At 67.3% G+C, this 12,402-nt stretch overlaps 2 protein-coding genes across 3 annotated transcripts in view; one reads left to right on the top strand and one right to left on the bottom strand.

The window, feature by feature from the left end:
• The window catches only part of MAP3K3 (mitogen-activated protein kinase kinase kinase 3), a 33,541-nt gene extending 28,217 nt beyond the window's left edge, over positions 1-5,324 (top strand). Inside the window, exons 14-17 of the mRNA XM_029075573.2 lie at positions 301-432; positions 1,353-1,482; positions 1,579-1,756; positions 4,450-5,324. Of these exons, the coding sequence (XP_028931406.1) occupies positions 301-432; positions 1,353-1,482; positions 1,579-1,756; positions 4,450-4,678 (669 nt within the window). The 3' untranslated portion in view covers positions 4,679-5,324. The remainder of the gene's footprint in view (positions 1-300; positions 433-1,352; positions 1,483-1,578; positions 1,757-4,449) is intronic.
• Positions 5,325-7,715: 2,391 nt separating this feature from the next.
• On the bottom strand, positions 7,716-10,262 carry LIMD2 (LIM domain containing 2). Of its 2 annotated transcripts, none has more exons than XM_029075519.1 (5): positions 10,219-10,262; positions 9,195-9,263; positions 8,916-8,963; positions 8,671-8,810; positions 7,716-8,534 (listed from the first exon to the last, which is right to left on the bottom strand). In XM_029075519.1, the coding sequence occupies exons 2-5, from the start codon at positions 9,234-9,236 to the stop codon at positions 8,372-8,374; spliced, it is 393 nt and encodes a 130-aa protein (XP_028931352.1). In that variant the 5' UTR covers positions 9,237-9,263; positions 10,219-10,262; the 3' UTR covers positions 7,716-8,371. The 2 variants fall into 2 exon arrangements, with proteins under 2 accessions (XP_028931352.1, XP_028931354.1); XM_029075521.1 differs by having other exon boundaries at positions 9,195-9,266; positions 10,219-10,233.
• Positions 10,263-12,402: the final 2,140 nt, after the last annotated feature.

Genomic DNA, 12,402 nt, shown 5'->3' with positions numbered 1-12,402 from the left:
CCAGCCCTTAGAACGGTGCCTGATACATTAAAAAAGAGGCCGCGTGGCCCCCCCCAGATGGAGGCCGGGACCCTGGTCGGGCCCGGCCCCGGGTTGGGAAGCGCTGGCCCGTCCCTCCCCTCCCCCGGCAACCAGCTGAGAAGGGGGGCACCAAGGCTGGGGGCGGCCGTGTGGGAGGGGGGTCCCCGAGGGAGACCGGCAGGCCGGAGGTCCGGCCTGGGCCGGGGAGTCCCCGCTTCGGGGCGGGGGTCCTCCGGGCCGGGCCGGGGCGCGCGGCCTGACGGCAGCCCGCCCCCGCAGGAGGTGAGCGCCCTGGAGTGCGAGATCCAGCTGCTGAAGAACTTGCAGCACGAGCGCATCGTCCAGTACTACGGCTGCCTGCGGGACCGCGCCCAGAGGACCCTCACCATCTTCATGGAGTACATGCCGGGGGTACGCCGCCCGGACCCTGACACCCCGGGGGCGGGCGGGCCGACGGACGGACGGACGGCGGGACGGAGGACCTAAGCTGCCCGGGCCCCACCCGAGGTCCCCGTCGGTCAGCCGGTCAACCAAGCGGTGCTATTTATCGAGCGCTTACCGTGGGCTTACCACTGCACTCGGCGGTCGGGAGGGTTCGGCGCGACAGCTGTCGATCGGCCACATTTATTGAGCACTTACCGTGGGCGGAGCACCGTACTAAGCACTGTGTAGTATATACGATCGTGTGTGTATAAGATAGAAGGAAGCAGCGTAGCTTAGAGGTTAGAACGCGGGCCCGGGAGTCGGAAGATCGTGGGTTCTAATTCCGGCTCTGCCCCTTGTCTGCTGTGTGGCCTTGGGGAAGTCACTTCACTTCTCTGGGCCTCAGATACCTCACCTGGCCATGGGGATTAAGACGGTGAGTCCCACGCGGGACGGGGACTGTGTCCAACCCAATTTGCTTGTACTCACCCCAGCGCTTAGTACCGTGCCTGGCACATAATAAGCGCTTAACATATACCACGATTATTATATAGTACAGTCCGGCTTAGACCCGTTCCCTGGCCACGAGCAGCATGGCTCAATGGAAAGAGCCCAGGCTGGGGAGTCAAGAGGTCATGGGTTTGAATCCCGGCTCCCCCACTTGTCCGCTGTGTGATTTGGGGCAAGTCACTTCACTTCTGGGCCTCAGTTACCTCATCTGTAAAATGGGGATGAGGCCTGTGCGCGCCCCCCCCCCCCCTTCCCCTGAGGGCGGCTGAGAGACAGAGGAAGGTGGGGTCCCTTCGGAGCACCCTTCGGGTGCTGCCCGAGGATCCCCGGGGGACGGCTACCTCCCCCACCCCCACCCCCGACCCGCGGCCCCCGCCCTTCCCCGTGCCGTCTCCCAGGGCTCGGTGAAAGACCAGCTGAAGGCCTACGGCGCCCTGACGGAGAACGTGACGCGCAAGTACACGCGGCAGATCCTCGAGGGCGTGTCCTACCTGCACAGCAACATGATCGTGCACCGGGACATCAAGGGTGAGGACCGCCCCCCGGGCCGGGGGGCCGAGGGGAGGCTGGGGGGCGGGCCGGGGAGCTCGGAGAGCGGAGCTCCAGCTGCCGCCGCCCACCCAGGCGCCAACATCCTCCGCGACTCTGCCGGGAACGTGAAGCTGGGGGACTTCGGGGCGAGCAAGCGGCTGCAGACCATCTGCGTGTCCGGCACCGGCATCCGCTCCGTCACCGGGACCCCTTACTGGATGAGCCCCGAGGTGATCAGCGGCGAGGGCTACGGCAGGAAGGCCGACGTCTGGTGAGGTGCTGGGGGACCCCGGCGGAGGGACGGCGCGTCCGCTCACGGGGACCCGGGGGGACGGGGGGGCGGGAGGCAAGCAAGCAAGCGTCCAATCGACCCTACCTACTTGAGGGCTTACTCTTTGCCGACCGGCCGGGAGAGTGAAATCGGAAGACACGATTCCCGCCCCCGAGGACCACGCAGTCCAGCGGGGGAGATGGACACCGAAATGACCCACACGCTTAGTTCTCCTAACACCAACCTCCTCCCTTGCATCCATTCATTCGGTCGTATCTATTGAGCGCTCACTGTGTGCGGAGCACTGAAAGTAAGCGCTTGGGAGAGGACGGTACAACAGTAAGCAGACCCGTTCCCTGCCCGCAACGAGCTTACAGTCCGTAGTGGGGCAGGGAGGCATTAATATAAAAAGAATTAGAGATCTGCACGTAAGTACTACGGGTCCGGGAGGGGGGATGAACGAAGGGAGCAAATCAGGGTGATGCGGAAGGGAGGGGGAGATGAGGAAAAGTGGGGCTTAGACTGGGAAGGCCTCTTGGAGGAGATGGGCCTTCGATGAGGCTTTGAAGGGGGCGGGGAGGGTCGTCGTCTGTGGAAGTTGAGGAGGGAGGGCGTTCCGGGCCAGGGGCGGGACGCGGGCCGGGGGTCGGGGGCGAGACAGGAGAGATGGAGGCCCAGTGAGAAGGATGGCGGCACTAGAGGAGCCAAGCGTGCGGGCTGGGTTGTAGAAGGAGAGGAACGAGGCGAGGTGGGAGCCGCTCTAAAGCCAGTGGTGAGGAGGTTTTGTTTGACGCGGAGGTGAACGGGCAACCACCGGACCTCCTTGAGGAACGGGGAGACGTGTCCTGAGCGTTTATGTAGAAAAGTGACCGGGGCAGCGGAGTGAAGCGTAGATTGGAGCGGGGAGAGACAGCAGGCCGGGAGGTCGGCGAGGAGGCCGATGCGGTAATCCGGGTGGTCCCCGCCGACCCCTTGCCTCCCGTCCTCCCTCTGGCCCGGAACTCCCTCCCCCTTAATGGCCAACTCTCCCCACCTTCAAAGCCCTCTTAAAATCTCATCTCATCTCCAAGAGGCCTTCCCCAACTAAGCCCTCATTTCCCTATAATAATAATAATTACCATATTGAGCATTCCCTATAATAATATTAGTAATTATAATTATTAAGATCATCGTTAAGGGCTACTGTGTGGCAAGCAGTCTACTAAGGGCTGGGGTAGATAGACAATAATCAGGTCAGACACAATCCCTTTCCCACCCGGGGCTGACAGCCTACGTAGGAAGGGGTAGGATTTAGTCCCCATCTTAGAGATGAAGAGACGGAGGTACACAGAAGTGAAGTGACTCGCCCGGGGTCACACAGCAGACGAGCGGCAGACCTGGGACTAGAACCCAAGTCCCCTGGCCCCTGCTCTGTGCACTAGGCCACTCTGCTCTCCGGCCCTTCTGCATCCCCTGTGCGTTTTGTGTCCGTTCTCCTTAAGCGCTTTGATTTTCTCCCCTCGATCCCACGACGCTTACCTGCAGAACCATCTGAGATTTACGGTGACGTCCGTCTCCCCCTTTAGACTGTAAACTCCTCATGAACGGAGAAAGTTTATCGTCGTCATCATCAACTCTATCGTACTCTCCCAGATGCTTAGTACGGCGCTCTGCGCCCAGTAAACGCTTAATATCATCGATGGGTTAACGGGAAGTAATATAGTGTAAAAATATGGAGATAAGTGCAATGGGATATGGATATCAGTAATGGTATTTGTCCAGAGCAGTGTACTAAGTTCGGGGGAAGAATCCGCAGGTGGGAAGTAGTCAAGTGCCCACGTGACGCGGAGACACTGGATCGATCCATCGGTAGTATTAACTGCGCGCTTACTGCGTGCAGAGCATAATCCCGAGCGCTTGGGAGGGAACACCGCTAGACGAGTCGGTAGACGTGTTCCCTGCCCACAAGTGGCTTTCAATCTAGAGGGGGAGACGGACGTTAAAAATGAACAACGGATACGGACCCAAGTACGTAAGTGTGTTTTGGGAGAGTCAGGTTGTTGAAGGGTGCGGATCCCAAGTGCCGAGGTGACAGAAGGGAGAGGGAGTAGGGGAGATGAGGGCTCGATCGGGGAAGGTTTCTTGGAGGAGGTGAGATCTGAAGACTCCGATGGTGGGGAGGGTGGCGGTCGGTCATACGGGGAGGGAGAGGGAGGGTGAGGGGTCGGTGGCGGGATGGGCGAGACGGAGGTTCGGCGAGGGGGTCGGAGTGGAGCGCGAGGAGCGAGGTGCGCGGGCGGGGCCGTGGTGGCAGAGGAAGTGAGGTAGGAAGGGGCTGGGGGGGGTCGGGTCCTTTAAAGCCAACGGCGAGGGGTTTCCGTTCGACGGGGGGCGACGGGCAAACCCCCGGAGGCCCTCCAGAAGCGAAACGGCAGTCGGGGGAAATAGGGTCGGACTCGGAGAGATTAATCGGGGGAGGCCTCGTGGAGATGGGGCCTCAGAAGGGCTTGGAAGACGGAGGAGGCGGAGGAGGCCGGCAGGAGAGGAGAGGAGGAGAGACGGGGGCCCGGGGACCCCGCGGAGAGGCGACGTCGGAAACCACCGAGGCGGCGGACCTCCCCCGCCCCCGGTTCCCGAGCCGGGGGGTGGGGGGTGACGAGGGCCGGGCCGGCCGCTCACGGGACCTCCCCGCCCCCGCCCTCCGTCTTCCCCAGGAGCCTGGGCTGCACCGTGGTGGAGATGCTGACGGAGAAGCCCCCTTGGGCGGAATACGAAGCCATGGCCGCCATTTTCAAGATCGCCACCCAGCCCACCAACCCGCAGCTGCCCCCGCACATCTCCGAGCACGGCCGGGACTTCCTACGGAGGATCTTCGTGGAGGCGAGGCACAGGCCCTCGGCCGAGGAGCTGCTCCGACACCACTTTGCACAGCTCGCGTACTGAGGCCCGCCGCCCACCGAGGCCGCCGCGGCCCGAGCTCCTGCGGGCCCTCGGCCCCCGGAGGGGCGGAGAGGGGGCCGCGGGCCCCCGCGGCCACCGCCCCCGGGGAGGCTCCTCCCCCCGGCCCGCCCGGAACCGAGTCGTCTGACCCGCAGGCGCGAGTCTCCTCTGGGCCGGGCCGGGCCGCGGCGACTGCACGCTCGAGGGCCGGAACCGGGCCCGGCAGACTCGCGACCCGCTCTGGGGAGGGGCGCGGAGGAGGGACGCCCACCCCCTTCCCCCGCGGCCCCCGGCCCCGCCGGGCGGGCCGTGCAGCGTCGCTCGTTTCCCGGAGAAGAACCCGGGGGCTCGCGGCCTCCCCCGGCCACGGAGGGGGCCGGGGAGGAAAGGAGGGGATCGGCTCCCGTCCCCCTCTGCCCTCGCCCCCTCCCCTGACCAAAGATGAATGGAAAAAAATCTTGGCTGCCTTATTCAGGGAAGAGCCGACCGGGCCCGGACGGAGCGGGCGGAGCCCGCCAGGCGACGCGGGGCGGAGAGTGGGGGCTGGGGGAGCCGGAGGCCTGGCCGTGCCGTCTTGCCTCCCCTCTCCCCCCACCCTGGGGGTCCCAGGGACTACCTTCCCCCAGCTCCCCCTCCCCGGGCGTTGGGGGAGAAGGAAGGAAGGAAGGAGCTGGGGGGGGGGGGGGAGGGGGGAGGCGGAGGTCGTGCTCCCGGCTCCGGGCCCCGGTAGCCCTCCCCCGATCCCCCTCGGCCGGTGGGGTGAGCCCCCCGGGCCCCCTCGCCGGCTCCCCGCTTCGGCCCAGGATGGGTCTGGGGGGACGGGAGCGGAGCCTCCGAGCGGCTTCAAGCTGCCACGTTTTACCTCAGCCCCGGACGCCCCCCCGCCCCCAGCCCACACACGTGCCTAGCGGAGAAGCCCACCTCCTCTTCCCCCCGGCCCCCCCACTCCTTTGGGCTTAAAGCTAAAGTGAAGGAAGCCAAAACGCCCGGCGCAGGGTGGGGGGTCCTCGCCCCGGGGATCGGGCGGGTCCGCCGCGAGGCGGACCGGAATAAGCCAAAGTCGTCCCCCATCCCCGACCCCCGTTCCCGCCTTGGTCGTCGACGATGCACTTTCCCCAACGTCGTCCGTAGCGCCCGCTCGGCTCCTTCCGGCCGTTCCCGGCTCCGACCCTCTCCCCCAACGGACACCTCTCGACCCGCCTGGGCCGGTTTCTTGCGGCGTCGGCCGCCGGTTCTGACGCGGGGGGCTCCGGCCGGACCTCCTGCCTCTTCCCCTCCCCCCGCCCCGCGGCCGGGGCCTTCCAAGCCCCCCGACCCCCTTCCCCCCCGCCCCCCCCCCCCACCGCCCCGACTCCGGTTAGGGGCATCTTTTCTGGACCAAAGCTGCTGTGTCAGCTTGGCTGAGGGGCTTGGGGTGGGGGTCTCCCCCTCCCCGCCCCATCCCCTCCCCTTCCCCCGAGCTGGGCGCTGCCGGAGGAGAAGGGGACGGGCCCGTCCCGCCCTCCCTTTCGGCCCCCGCCGGGGGCATCTCTCCGGGCCCCGAGCGCCACGGGCAGGAAGCGGTTAATCGGTTTGGGTTTCAAAGGGAAAAAGACAACATCAGAAAAAAAACCAAAACCCCGCTCCCCAAAACACTTGACGATTGTGCCAAAACGCTGTGGAGGCGCTGGACCCGCAGCCTCAGGCTCGACTGAGCTGCTGCTGCTGCTTAATTTATTATTTTTGTATTAAATTATCCGAAGCCCGCGGCCCGGGCCCGGGGGCCCGGGGCTCCCCCGGCCTCCCCCCGGTCTCCGGCGGCGGAGGGGCGGGGAGCGGCGCCTCCCCTGCGCCCTTCACCTCGGGCCACTGTCTGGGGCTGGAGGGCCACCTGGGCCGGGCCCGCGGCCGGAGCCCGCCTGCCCTCCCTGACCCCCGACCCCCAACCCGGGCTCCGACCCGCCGAGGCCCTGCTCTGGTGCGGGAGGCCGGCGAGGAGCCGCTCCCCCGGGGGTCGGGGGTCGGAGGTCAGGGTTCGGGGGGAGGCGGGAGAACTCACAGCCGTAGTTTATCTGACTATATCCCGACCAAGGGCTTGCAGTGCAAAGCCAACGTAGCGTGTTTTCTTTCCAATAAATGATCATTTATACGGACCGGCTCCGGCTGCGCTGCTTGCCCCCCCTCCCCGGGGGGCTCCGTCAGGCTGGGGTGGGGGGGGGAGAAGTCGATCGATGGCATTTACCGAGCGCTTACTATGTGCGGAGCGCTGGACTGAGCGTCGGCAGCGTGCCGTCCAACGGAACGAGGGAAGACATCGCCCGTCCCCGGCCGGGAACGAGGGAGCGTCCGCCCGCGGCCCTCCCGCCCCCCGCACCAGAGCCGCCGGGTTCAGGGGGCACCGGGCCCCGGGGGGGGTTGGGGAGGTGGAAGGGGGAGAATCGACCCCAGGACCCTGACCCCCCCCGGCCAGCCGCCGTGATCGAGCGGTGGGGGTTTTTTTTAAGGCATCTGTTGAGCGCTTCCTGTGTGCCAGGCATTGTATTAAGCGCTGGGGTGGATACGAGCTCATGGGGTTAGGCACGTTCCCTGTCCCCCGTGGGGCTCACGCTCTCAGTCCTTAGTTTTCAGACGAGGAAACGGTCACAGGGAAACGAAGGGACTCGCTCGAGTCCAGCCAGCACCCAGACGGACCTGGGATTAGAACCCAGGTCCTTCTGCCTCCCGGGCCCCGGCTCTAGCCTTCGGGCCACGCTGCTCGGCCTGGCCTGAGGGGGAGGGGAAAGAAGCCCAAACTTCCTCCACTTGGCTGTCGCCCCTTCTGCCCCCCGCACCCGGCCCACGGCGGCCGGGGGACGGCGCCGGGGATCGGAGGGGACGAGGCCCCGGTCCGTAACCCTCCCCTCCCGCCTCTTCCCCCCCACCGCACCCGACGCCCGCGCCGGCATGCGAAGGAGCGGCTCCTCCCCCGGCGAACAACCCCGCTCCCCCCCCGGGCGCGCGCCGAGCCGCCCCCCGAGGGGCTGCCCCGGCCCCCCCTCCCCAGAACGGACAGAGCCAGGCAGGAGTTCGGGAATGTGTTTTGTTAAAACAGGCCACGACGGTCACGACGACGGGCACCACGCGGGCGGAGGCGGGGCGGGGATGCTCGGGTGCCACCCGCCTCTAGCCCTCGGGCCGGCGTTTACGGCTACCGGCCCTCGAGCTTCCCCAAGGCTTCGGGGGGGCTTCCGCGCTCCCCGGCTCCGGCCCGGTCCGGCGGGGTCCGGCCGTGCCCCCGCCGGCTGTAAAATCCACCCCAGGAGGTGGAGCCGGAGCCCCTCCCGGCCTCCCCGGTCCACAGCCCGCTGGCGGGCGGAGGTAGATGGCAGCGGCCGGTGGCGGGGCCGGGGGAGAAGGGGGCGAGGGGAGCGGGGGGGAGGGAGGGAGGGAGGAGGGCGGACTGGCTCCCGGTTGGAGAGAAGGCACCTTTGGGGAGGGGAGGGAGGAGCCTAAATCCGGGACCCGCCCCTGAAAGGGGCATCCGGACGGACCTGAGGAATCCCAGTGGGGCAGGCGGGAACCCTTTCGCCCCGGGCAAGCCCGGGGCCGCGCAGCCTGAGTTTTGAACAGCTTGACCCTCTCCCCCGCCCGACCGGCCACCCTCCAGGCCTCCCGCCCACCCCCACCCTGGGGCCCGAGGGCTGGAGCGGGACGGGGCGGGAGGGGGGGGGGGGGCGCTCAGGCCGTCTTGGCGTCGCCGCCGTCCGGCTCCTTGCGGGCCCAGAGCTCCTTGTGCTGCTTGCGGCCGAAGCCCTCGTCGTAGTTGCCTCTGCTCTTGAAGAGTTGCTGGAAGTGCGGCTTGCAGTAGAATTCTCCGTGCAGGGCCGCGTAGCTGCCCAGGCTGCCACGGACGCCCCCGTCAGGGACGCCGACCCCGCGGGGGGCAGAGGAAGGAGGGGAGGGCGGCGGGGGGACGCGAGGAAGCGGCGGGCGAGCCGGGGCCCCGGGCGGGCCGGCGGGGACGCGGGAGGGGGTACCTGAGCTTGGTCCGGCAGTGCTTGCAGCAGAAGCAGGAGGCGTGGAAGACGAACTTGTCGGCCACGAGCCGCTCCACGGGGTAGACGGTCTTCTGGCAGGCGGCGCAGGTCTCCTTCACCTGGGCCCGCAGGCTGAACGACTGGCGGGGGTCGGGGGGGAATCGGTCAGGGGCCGGGATGCCCCGTCCCCCCCAGCTCCCGCTCCCTCGGGCCCATCCCTCCTCCCCGACTTCCAGGCCCGGTACCTTGGACCGCTGGACCGTGCTGCCGCCGCTTGGGCCGCCCTTAGCCTCCTGGGGAGAGATTGGGAGGGGACGTTGAGGGGAGGCCCCCCCCGACGCGGAAGCCCCCCACCGCCACCGGGTCCCCGGAGGCCGGTCCATCTACCCACCCCCGTCGGGCAGGACGACTCCTGCCCCCGAAGGGTCTCGTTTCCCGCTCTCCCGGGCCTTCTCCGGACGCCGTCCGGGGGTCGGGGCCCCGCGCCCCGGCCCGACCTCCCGCCCCCCGAGGGTGGCACCTACGTGGGAGACGGGGGTGGCGGCGGCCCCCGCGGCCTGGAACATGGCGGCGACGGGACGGTTTTTCAGGCCCTGCTGGAAGGAGAAGTCGGTCGGAGGGGGCGAGCCTCCCTCCGCCCGCCCAGGGGCCCCCGGGGTTGGGGGGTTGTTTACGGCTCGGGCTGGGGTTGGGGGGTGGGGAGGGGGGGCTGCGGTTGGGACTTTCCCTAAGACACTTCCTGTGGCAGGTTGGGTGACTTCCTGATTTGCAAGGAGCCCCAAGGGGTCGGAGGGGTCTTGGGGGTGGGGGGTTGGATGGAAGGGAGAAGGAGCAGGGGCGGAGGGTCTGGGGGAGGTGGCTGGTGACCAATCCCAGCCCCCCTCCGGACCCTCCCCTTCCCGTCTGAGCCCCCCCAAGCAGACCACCCCATCGGCCTTCCTTTCCCCAATCCCCCCGAGCCCCCTCGTTTTCCCCCACCCCAGGAGGCCCCCTCCCCACATCAGCCCTGCCGGCCCCGGCCCCGGCCCCGTGGAGGCTCCACGGTGGCCCCCGTCCCGGCTAAGACCCCCGTCCCCACCCCCGCAGCCCGGTCCCCCTGGGGCCGGCCCGGGGCCCCGGTTCCCAGGGCCTGAGGAGGAAGCGGAAAAGAGAAGCTGGTGACCCCGAGTTGGCCCGGACCGTCCGGGGACGGGAGGGGGGGCGGGCCCGGCCCCTCGGTGACCCCGGTGGGGAGGGGGCGGACCCGGGCCCGGCCGCGGCTTCGCCCCCCAGGCCCGGCCCGGCCCGGCCCGGCCCGGCCCGGGGGTCCCCGCGGGGGACCCGGGGGGCGGCGCCCCGCGGCCCGGACCCCTCTGCCCTCATCCTGCGGCCACGAGCCCCTCCCGCCTTCGCCCCCCACCAGCATCCCCCCGTCCGCCCCTCCTCTTGCCTGGCAACAAGTCGCCCCTAGCAACGCCCCCTCCCCGGCGCCTTGAGGACCGGCTGCCCGGGGCGGGAGGGGGGAGGGGGAGGGGCGCCCAGCCCGCGGTGCCCCCCCGCGGCTCTCACCGGGGCCGGGGCTCGGCTCCGGCCGCCCGAGATGGGGAGGGAGGGAGGGAGGGAGGGAGGGTGGGGCGGGGGGCTGCCTGGGGCTCCCCACGACCACCTCCTCCTCCTCCTCCTCCTCCTCTTCCTCTTCCTCCTGCTCCCGGGAGGCCGCTTTATGGGCCCCCGCCCGCCCTCCCGCCCATTGGCCGGTCCGGGCCCCGGAGCCGCCTCGGGGCCGGGCCCGAGACCCCCCTCTTTGTCTCCCCGCCGCCCCCGGTCCCGCCCCCGCCCCGGGACCCCCGCCCCCCGCCGCGCCCCGTCCCGCCGCTAGGGGCCGCGCTCCTCCCTCCCGCTGCTCCCGCCCGGCGCCGTGACGTCATGGGCCGCCCCTCCCCCCCCCCTCCCGCCGAGCGGCCCCGCGGCCGCAGCCAATCGGGACGCTCCCCGCCCCGTCACGTGACGGCCGGGGGGGGAGGAGGGAGAGAGGGAGGGGCGAAGCGCGCGCGCGGCGGGGCCTGTCAATCAGTCAGTCAGTCAGGCCGTCAGGACCGGGGTCTTAATAATAATAATAATAATAATAATGTTGGTATTTGTTAAGCGCTTACTATGTGCAGAGCACTGTTCTAAGCGCTGGGGGAGATCCAGGGTCATCAGGTTGTCCCACCTGAGGCTCACAGTTAATCCCCATTTTACAGATGAGGGAACTGAGGCCCAGCGAAGTCAAGTGACTCGCCCACAGTCACCCAGCTGACAAGTGGCCGAGCCGGGATTCGAACTCATGACCTCTGACTCCCAAGCCCGTGATCTTTGTTGGTATTTGTTAAGCGCTTACTATGTGCAGAGCAGTGTTCTAAGCGCTGGGGGAGACACAGGGTCATCAGATTGTCCCACGTGGGGCTCACAGTCTTCATCCCCATTTTCCAGATGAGGGAACTGAGGCCCGGAGAAGTGAAGTGACTCGCCCACAGTCCCACAGCTGACAAGTGGTAGATCCGGGATTCGAACTCATGACCTCTGACTCCAAAGCCCGTGCTCTTTTCCACTGAGCCACGCTGCTTCTCTACACAGTCGCCGGAATAGCAGCGCCTTGGAAGCTTCCCTTCTCTGGGCCTCAAATCTGTCAAATGGGGATGAAAACTGGCAGCCCCACGTGGGACCACCTGATGACCCTGGGACTCCCCCCGCGCTTAGAACAGTGCTTAATAATAATAATGGTGGTATCTGTTACGCTCTTACTATGTGCAGAGCACTGTTCTGAGCGCTGGGGGGGATACAAGGTGATCAGGTTGTCCCGCGTGGGGCTCCCAGTCTTCGTCCCCATTTGACAGATGAGGGAACTGAGGCCCAGAGAAGTGACTTGCCCCAAGTCACACAGCTGGCAAGCGGCAGAGCCGTTATTCGAACCCATGACCTCGGACTCTCCAGCCCGGGCTCTTTCCACTGAGCCACGCTGCTTGGCACATAGTAAGCGCTTAAAAATGCCAACGCTATTATTCTCATCCCCCCTCGCCTCACCGACGACCCCCGGCTTCAGCCCCGCCCAGGCCGAGGCCGTCCCCTCCTCCTCTCCTCCCCGGCCCAGCCGGGCCCGGCCACGTTCATCCCCCGCCACCCCGGCCGACCTGCCATCCATAATTACAACCATGGCATTGGTTAAGCGCTTACTATGCGCCATGCACTGGGCTAACTCACTTCACTCCTCTGGGCCTCATCCGTTAAATGGAGATGAAGACGGCGAGCCCCATGTGGGACGATGTGATTACCTTCTATCTACCCCAGAGCTTAGAACAGTGCTTGGCACATAGTCAGCGCTTAACAAATACCCAAAATAAGGCACTGGGGTAGATGCGTGGTAATCGGGTTGGACACAGTCCCTGTCTCCCGCAGGGCTCACGGTCTCCATCCCCGTTTTACAGATGACGGAACCGAGGCCCGGTGAAGTGACTTGCCCGAGGCCACACAGCAGGCGTGTGGCAGAGGCGGAATTAGAACGCACGACCTTTCGCCGCCCAGGCCCGTGCTCTAGCTACTGTGCCACGCTGCCCATCCGGGCCTGGGGCAGAGGAACCATTTTAAGGGTCAGAGTAAAAATCAAAGCCCCGGACGGCACGGCATCCCGGCGGCGAGCGGCGGGGCAGTTGCCGAGGACAGACCCCCGTGGCCCGCACCGACGTCAACAAGGAGAGGACGGAGGGGAGTAAACTC

The sequence above is a fragment of the Ornithorhynchus anatinus genome, chromosome 11 (assembly GCF_004115215.2).
Source record: "Ornithorhynchus anatinus isolate Pmale09 chromosome 11, mOrnAna1.pri.v4, whole genome shotgun sequence".
Classification (NCBI taxonomy): domain Eukaryota; kingdom Metazoa; phylum Chordata; class Mammalia; order Monotremata; family Ornithorhynchidae; genus Ornithorhynchus; species Ornithorhynchus anatinus.
The sequence above is the reverse complement of the archived record's forward strand: the minus strand, read 5'-3'. Positions and strand labels throughout refer to the sequence as shown.

Bases quoted from the DNA above. Each gene is read 5' to 3' on its own strand.
- LIMD2 (XM_029075519.1), bottom strand. From the start codon at position 9,236: ATGTTCCAGGCCGCGGGGGCCGCCGCCACCCCCGTCTCCCAC. The intron at 8,811-8,915 runs GTACCGGGCCTG...GACCCCCGCCAG, and splicing joins GCACGGTCCAGCGGTCCAAG to TCGTTCAGCCTGCGGGCCCA. The intron at 8,535-8,670 runs GTACCCCCTCCC...CGTCCGTGGCAG, and splicing joins CACTGCCGGACCAAGCTCAG to CCTGGGCAGCTACGCGGCCC.